Source organism: Anabas testudineus, chromosome 17, assembly GCF_900324465.2.
Source record: "Anabas testudineus chromosome 17, fAnaTes1.2, whole genome shotgun sequence".
Taxonomy (NCBI): domain Eukaryota; kingdom Metazoa; phylum Chordata; class Actinopteri; order Anabantiformes; family Anabantidae; genus Anabas; species Anabas testudineus.
The window spans coordinates 4,313,073-4,321,872 of NC_046626.1; the positions used below are offsets into that span (position 1 = coordinate 4,313,073).

Sequence of the window (8,800 nt, forward strand, 5' to 3'; positions counted from 1 at the left end):
CGCAAACACTGGCAAGACTTTCTAGGTCTGCCACTACATTTGTATATTTTAAGTAATTTATTCTGCATTTAATATTTTTTATTATTATTATTATTATTCTTGTTCAAAAGCATTGGTTCACTTACTTATTTTCTTTTATTGTCCCTGTGTAAAACATTACAGTTGGAAAGAGAGAAAAATCTCAAAATTTAAGACATTCCCTCTGCGCCTTGTACCATTCAATTTTATACTTTCTTGTGTTCCAGTGGAAAACACTGAAACTCTCTTGTCACTGGGGAGGGGAACGCGACAGAACAGCTAGAGAAGGAGCAACTAAAGGGATTATCATGCGTCAGTTCAACAGAATGCCTCTCATCCCTTTGCCGGCCATCATCAAAGGAAGCTCAGTGTTCCTCCACAGGGAGACACAGGATTAGTTGCTCAATGCTGTCAGTGGTGGCAGTTTCCAACTGAAACGACTGCCTGCTTCTCTACTTTCCAGACAACAACTTCAGCTTTAACTTCTCAGCAAGACCTCAGAATTCAGAAATACAAGTCTGTCTGGGTTCTGATGCCATGATTATACAGCCTGTCGGACCATACCTTTGACGCCTTTGTGCAAACCCACATGGAAACTGGTGGTGGCTTTGTCAGTTTGGAGCCCATGGTCAGGCTACCTGTTGCTAAACTCATTAAGAAAACTTGTGATATTTATTTTTTTCGGACTCCGTTTGGTCAATTCATCTGCGACTGCCTTCGATCATGCACGTGATCAGAACCTTCTTGATGATATTGTCTTGTGGAGTTCTCATGGACTGTAGCAACTACGGCAAGCTTAAGAGATTTATTTGGAAATGACAAGTGCTTGGCAATGATCTTATGTCATCTCTGTGTGACCTCTGCTTACCTTTGTCTCTTTGGAAACCTGACAGATATAGAACAGTTCAGAGCCTGGCAGGGTTGAGTCTTCTGCCAGATATGATGAGTCATCATATTGTGGTGAACCTATGGACATAACCCCTAGGCCCTCCTAGAGTTATTCTGGTACCCTCACAAGAATTTGGTCTGTGTGGGTGTGAGGGAGAGTTTAAATGGTATTAATAACAGAGAAACAAGGGGAAGGCTCAAAGGTTCAAGAGAATGGAGTGGCTGGGGGAGCTGGATATGGCAAGACTGACTTTAGAACCAGTAACGTGGCAATGGATACACCTCTCATGTCCATCACTAAGGTTGACGAAGATGGTGTTGAGTGTGAGGTATCCATGGAGGATGATAATAGAGGACTTGAAGTTGATTACACACGTAACTATTGGGAGGATGAGGATGATATCTACCAGGAGTTTGAGGAGTTGGACTTTGATGCCCTCCCAGATCACTCAGACACGTGGAGCATCACTTCAGAAGATTCCTTTTATCCTCCAAACAATTCTGACATCTCTCCAATGTGCCGTTGGCCAAGCCCCAGCAGCCCTGAGCCTATCTCTTTCTTCAAGGCCTGCTGCAACAACAACTCCATCATCGTCAAGATCATGATCAGGCAAGGAGTGACGGAGGAGGAAGTGAGGGAGACGGATAGGAACAAAAGAGTAGGTGTCTGGCTTCAATGCATTTTAATGACATACTTGCTTTAAGGCACCAGGTTTGTTTTCACTACTAACCTGAAACCAGAATCCTAATGCTTTCTATCGGAAACCTAAGTAGTGTTTATAAGTCTGAATCAACTAGGCATAAATGTGAAGTGGCCAGATTATAACGTGCGCTGGTGTGGTTATTTAAATCACTGGCTAGTGATCGTGGTATAAGAACAGATACACTGTAAAAGGACACAAGGTTCCATCTTGTCCATCATTAGTTTGATAAAGAATCCCTTTAATTGGGTCCTACATTTTTAGCAAGCCACTTACCAGTGCTCATACACAAAACAGTGGGACTATGATACTTGTCAGGTTAAAAAGAAGGCAGCTGTTGCAGCACTTGAGAATACCATATTTAAAATGATAATGATTTTGTATATTGGTGGCTACATTGGTTCCTACTCCAATAGCTATGATGTGTTCTGAGATGTAACATTTGTGTACATCGAAGCAGAAAATGCCATTTGCCCTTGGGTGAACTGAGCCGTTTTTCTCAGCGTCAGTCACATCAGGTTTTGTGGTCAAGCTGGCTCCTAAAACCAGTGAGCCAATGAAGGTCAAATCCTGAAGGAGAGTTCAGAGCTGTTGGTTAAGCCTCTAGTGACAGATGGGGGAGTGTAAACTGCACAGTGACAGTGTCAAGAAGCAGCTTGCCATCAGGGCTCAGCTTTTAAAGGGCTTGCTGAGGCACTGACCGGAGCACTGCATGCATGTGTTGTATGCTTATAGAAGTGGAACAGACAGACAGACAGAAGGGCTGTTCTGGAGTAAGCTGGAAACTACTGTGTGTTGCCATACAGTACATGGCAAATGCTGCCATGGACATGAGCAAGACTTTGGCTACTGGGACACTGAGCCAAAAGCAGCTTTGACTAGATGGAACACGTCCAACAGGTACCCTCTGTTTACGTAGATGATGGACCAGCAACGGTGGGGCAACTTTTCATTACTGAACAAATCCATACAATTTGGACCGTGGCAAAGCAAAGTGGGTTTCATGTTTAATAGTTGTTATATTAGAAACAAGGTGACCTTACCAGGTATACATTACTGCAATACTGTGTGTTTTGTTTCAAAATTCCCCTTATTAAATAAGATTATCTGCATCTTCCACATGGAGTCAATATTTTCTGGCTTTGTCCAAAGGTAACAAAATCCAAATGTTGAACCCCTCGGATTCCTATCACGTGTGTTTTCAATAAACATTATCTCATACTTGTCAGATTAACGATTATGCATTTATAGATTATGTAAATCCAAATAAGAGGTTTAGATAATGCGATTAAACTGTCTGACCACTTTTGCTATTTGCCTCACCGGGTTTAATGATGTTTATGTGATACCTTGTTTGTAACTCAATACTACGCACAGTTATTTTCACTACATTCTTTATCATAGTTGTACGAGTGAAACATACTCGAATGACAATGGTTCTGTTTTTCCTATGTGAGGTTTGTCTTTACTGGCACTCAACAAGCTAGTTAAATTTAGCATACAGATTACTGGAACAGTTGGTAATTTGTTATGATCAGCTGGCAATATGGTTTGTCATCTGCCCCCAAAGTTTGAAAAAAACACCACCCCTGTTCCCTTTATTGACTTTTAACTTCCTCTGATTTTGTGTTGACATCTGATTCTATCGCTGATTCAAACCACTAAGTCTGAATTAACAGCTGTTGCCTTATTAAATATGAGCAAATGAGCAAATTAGTCAGTTTTAATAGTGCTTGGCCAGTGACCACTCCAGCTGGAAACCATTGTTTGGCCTAACTTAATTGTCTATTAGAGTCACAATCTGTGTGCCTTTTACTTTGCTTCTAGGCAGGCAGGTCTTTTTATGTGGATCACTGCAATGATTTCCTAATATGGGGAATTGTGGCTTTACTGCAGCCCTGAGAGACCATTTTGCTGAGAAAAAAACAGTCACAGACAAAAGAGACTAACAAACTCAACCATCCTTGTTTTTGTGTTTTAGTCTGGTCTCATTGTGGCGTGTTACCATGGCTACGTGGATGTGGTCATCGCACTCTCTCAGTGCCCGTACCTGGACGTCAACTGGCAGGATAACGAGGGCAACACTGCCCTAATCACCGCAGCACAAGCAGGTACAACCAACTGTGCACATTTAAATTGAACTCTAACATATGTGGTGTAGTTGGACTCAAAATTATTCAACTTTCAGCTGTTTGCAACAAACAATTAAAATAGTTCAACACAAAAGCAACTTTCAATGAATGCTGCAGTTTCAAAAGTATTTAACAAGCATTTCACAAACAAGTAAAAGGACACAAAATAAGATAATGAAGGCATCGGATGATCCTAGAGAAACAGTTGTACACAGCACAATACTAATAGTTGACATGCCAGGACTCAGAGATGTACAACACCAGTCTAAAATGTTACCACGGCTCTGTCTGAACGTAACTAAATCTAGCTTCTAGCATGTCCAGAGCTACTAATGTAGGTATGTGTTGTACGGTTAACGTACGGTAACGGTTTTTATATTAAGTGCCTATACTATGCCCCTTTTGGGGCTTAAAAACAGGTCCTTGAAGTCCCCAAAATGTGTCTGGAGGAAGAAGAAAGACTTCTGAGTATTTCCATATGTCCAAATTTGAGCAGTGTCCTGGGTTTGCTGCTACTGTTTTCAGAGTGATTCTGCTGCAGCTGGAAAAAACCAATGCCGGACTTTGAGTTTGCCAAGGTTGTCATGGGCAGTGCTGAATTTAACTTCACAATCTACTGTTCCACTACATTTTATCACGTCAGGGTGACAAAAATATGTCACTTATTTATCTCAAAACTAAAAAAAAACAAGTAAGATACTGTACCTCAGCAGGTTTTCTGTTTGTTCACTCTTAGGTGAGTCACAAAATGATGACAATGGGAGACTATGGTTAATTCTTGTTTCATGGTTCTCTCCATTAGTAGGTTTACGTTAGATTAAAGTTTAAGTTTGTAAGTTTGAACCTGTACCGAACAAAGGTGAGCCTCATCATGCAGAGTTAATAACAAAAACACAAATTGTTACTCATGCATATGTCATCTCTGTCTTTCTACCTTGTCGACAAAAGTATGCTGATCCATCTATCCATCATCCTAACCTCATGTCATGGTAAGGGATGTGAGGGTGCTAGAACCAATCTGAACTAGCACTAGGTGAGAGGCTGGGTCTATCACAGGGTCGGTTTAATCTGGATCTATAAAAAAGATTTTGAAAAGATGGTGGAAAGAATATTTCCTGTCTTTCTTCTTCATTTACCACAAGGTAGAGAATTTTCATTGTTACTTCTTGTGCATTAAAATCCAGGACGGAATTAACTGAACTGATTAAAATGAAAAATATCTTTTATAGATTTTGTGAATTCCATGCATCTTTTTTTATACATCTCTGGTAAAAGTTTTTTATTTTTTTATTTTGCAGAGAATTGAGTTTCTAAAGTGGTTGAAATTTAGGCTTGGAGCGTTTTTTAAGGTCTGGTGCGTCATTTTGCAAGAATCTCTGTTATCTGTTGGCATTAGAAAGTATGTAAGTAATTTCATATTGATGCAGCCACATGTATCAGCCATAGTGCCCTGGCCTCTGTTCTGCTAACGATGATGAATGGCTCGCTGCGGCCTGTGATGAATTGCTGCAGACTACTCTTCATTTTCTGCTTCATTAAAAGACGTATTGATCACCTTTCATAACAAAGCACTCTGCAACACCTCAGGGGAAAAAGTGACCAAGACTGAGAGTCCACATGACTGCAGCAGAATGCTCAACGGCATGAGAAGAAAAACTTTCCCTGAAACCTTTCAGCAAAGATAGAAAATGTCTAGACGTAGGCTGGGAAATGAGTACACTCGGGTCAGGTTCCAGCACCCTCACAATTTGTGGTTTCCTGTTGCATGCCAAAAGGCTGCATTTTGTTCAGTTCAATAGAATTGAGGTTTTATTTGGCTTAAGTTGGAGTAAATTTAGTGAACGTGTAAGAGGCTGTGCTGAAGGGTAAAACCCTGAAGGTGCAGTTATTTATCCAGTCCCCAAAGAAGGCTGACAAAATCTAAGATCGGAATCCAAACTGCAGACGTGCATAGATTTCAGGCAGAATAAGACTCACAGTTCCAGACATTATGTAAATTCCCATTGCTCTGCATTCATTGCCTTTAACTTATACTGCAATGTATGTGTATTAATTAGAACCATAACATATTAATAATCATCCATAATAATAATAATAAATAAAACACTTTAAACACAAAGGACAGAAAAGGGGACACAGTGTATATAAAAACCAAAATACTTGCAGTCTTTCTTTGAAAGTCTGGGTGCTTCTTTCTTATTGACAGCCTACATAATTTACCTGTACCACAAAGTTACAAACAGATACTAACTGCACCTAGAAGTATAAAGTAAAGAAGTTTGTTTTTTAAAAAGGAGACGTACAGTATGTTAGAAGAAGCTTTGCCACCTCCGCTTGCATGAGACATGACCTTGCTTCCCTGTGCTCTACAGGTCATGCGATCATCTCCAACTATCTACTGAACTACTTCCCTGGGCTGGACATTGAGCGGAGGAACTGTCACGGGTTCACAGCTCTGATGAAAGCCGCCATGCAGGGCCGGGCTGAGTGTGTCAGGACTCTCATGATGGCTGGTTCGTACAACTCAGGACACATTTTTACAGACCACAGTTACAAGCAAACAGAAATGTGTATTCCAGAAAACATTTTCTTACAGTAATATTATCCTTTGTGGCTAATTTGTGATTTTACTGTATATAAAACTGACATGCTGCATCATATTTTAGTGACACCTCGTACCTTGATTGTCTCTATTAATCTTTATGTTTCCAGGGGGTGATATTCAGGCGCGGGACAACGGCCGCCGTATGACGCCCAGGGAGTGGGCTCTGTTCACTGGTCGATACGAGACAGCCAACTTGATGTATCGGCTGATGTCGAAGCCCTGTGCTGAGCAGTTCTGCGACTCCTTCTCCCTGGAGTGGCCCATGTTGCAGGTTACTCCACTTTTCATTATTAGTCTTATTATTAATTGCTTTTCATCTCCTTGTTCTTTTTTTCCTTACAATTACTTGTTCAAACAATAACATTTGATATTCTTGTGCAGGAGCTCGTTGACCAGGCCCAAAACCCCAAGTCCTGCTGGAGACGTCTGATCAAAGTTCTGTCCTGCTGCCCCTATAGGTTTTACATGAGCAATAGGATTAACCCTGTAGATGATGGTGTTCTTGACCACATGGTTCGGGCCACCACCAGCATCTCCAGCCCCTTCATTGCCACTGCTTGCCACACAGTGTGCCCGGGCAGCCCACCATGCATCGGAAAGCGGCGCCAAGCCGTGCAGGAGATTCTGAGAAGGCAACGGGTGGCCGAGCTGAAGCGTCTGGGCCCGGACAGACTGAACAACTACAAGAGATTTTTCCAGAACTCGCGGGTCCTCCTCATACCCAAGGTGAGGGATCGAAGGGCCAGCCTCCAGCCCCAGCTGCTTAGTGACATGGCTGCGGCATCTTCAGTGGCCATGAGACGAGCCAGTCTCCTGCCGCTCAATATGCTGAGGAGAAGCAGTGTGAGGCCAGGAATCGTGGTGCCCAAAGTAAGGCTCTGCAGAGCTCCAGCTCCGAGCTTTATACCAGAAAAACCTATGTGGACCAATGACCACAACCAGCTCCAAATACCCAAGTGGGATTACAAGATGAAGAGAATAGAGAGGAGACACGAGGAGGAGAGGCACAGACTGTTCCCACTGAGAAGGAGTTGAGGGAAAAGGACTAGAAGAAAGGAGGACTTGCTGCGTCTTTACCAGAGCTGTGGCTCGTCGGGAAACCCTCACATGGCTCTCAGTATGTTGCAGTACATGAATTTTCATCTCTGTTTGCCGAGGTGGGCAATGTTGCTGGATTTGTTGCCTTGTTTCTACGTGAATTCACGTACATTCGCGAAGCACAATTTGTGATGTAATGCGAGAGGTACGGAAGCTGTGGGGAAAAACACACACAAACAACACAGAACTTGTGCTGACGTTCATGCTAGAAGGCTGACAGACAACACTCTTCAAGGTTGGGAGTTGAAATGCAAGACGAATTCAGTGGACAACAGAGGTGCTCGTACTACTTGGGTACACTGCTGCTAGTTTATGCTTTTTAAAATGTTGACACCCTTTTATTGAACCCCATGAGGACCTTGTTGTTCGGTCAGCTGCACTACTGCAGTGTTTCGGTATCTTGTTCAAGGACATGTGGACATGTGGCCAGGAGGAAGAAGGAATCATGGACATCTGCCCTACCAACAGAGCCACAGCTGCCCCCGCTATTGGCTGATTGGTGATTGGCTGTGGAAGTATGCAAAGAAGTGTATCGATGACAAATGCAGTGAAAACGACTGCAAGGTAGCAAACATGTTTGTCTAGCTGTCAAGCCCTTCCACTGAAATATACAGATGCCTTAAAAATGCAGCTATTTGGAAAAGGCATAAACACTCAACCCTTAAAAATGCGACCCCTTATAAACTGCTGGCATTTATAGAAGAACAATAGCAGTTGAGAGAGGGAAAGAAGAAAAACACAAGAAGACAGGAAAAAGACAGGAGGAGCCGGTATTGCTGAGGGAAAGAAAGTTGTTTTAGGAAAAGAGAGACAGCAGCTAGAGGAGAGGCCACGCTGAGCTGGTAGAAGTAAGCAAAGGATATGTCAGGTAGAAGGTTGAATAAAACGGAATATGACAGTAAAATCTGCCTGTAAGAAACATTAGGAGGGCTGGAATAGGTCTTAAAGAGGCAGGAAGGTGACAGCAAGTAGCAAGCAGCAGGAAATGACTGCTGAGGGCCAACAAGGAAGCCAAGGAGCCACAGTGTTTGAGGAGCCAGCTCACACAGTTGTAAGAGCTTAGCGCTGTACTGTGACATGCTGACTTCCAAAATAATCACACGACAAAGTCAACTTGTTGGGTGCTTCGTGGTTCTGTTTGCCGCTGTGTTTTGGGCCCATTAAGCTACAGTATACCAGTATAAATGAAATAAATAAATAACACTGAAGTGGGTGAAGAATGTAGCACAATCAGCAAATTAGAGACCTTACACCATGCAACAGCAAAGGGATACATGGGTTATGAACTCGTTTCTGCTCTCAACATATCTCTTTATATTTCTGCCAAAAACTGGAGCTCACAATACAGAAGTAGTAAA

The 8,800-nt window shown here is 42.4% G+C and overlaps 1 protein-coding gene across 1 annotated transcript; it reads left to right on the forward strand.

Moving 5' to 3' along the window:
* Nucleotides 1–1,070: 1,070 nt before the first annotated feature.
* Nucleotides 1,071–7,379, forward strand: ankrd33bb (ankyrin repeat domain 33Bb). The gene is made up of 5 exons (XM_026374740.1): nucleotides 1,071–1,565; nucleotides 3,589–3,718; nucleotides 6,112–6,252; nucleotides 6,452–6,615; nucleotides 6,726–7,379. The coding sequence occupies exons 1-5, from the start codon at nucleotides 1,071–1,073 to the stop codon at nucleotides 7,377–7,379; spliced, it is 1,584 nt and encodes a 527-aa protein (XP_026230525.1).
* Nucleotides 7,380–8,800: the final 1,421 nt, after the last annotated feature.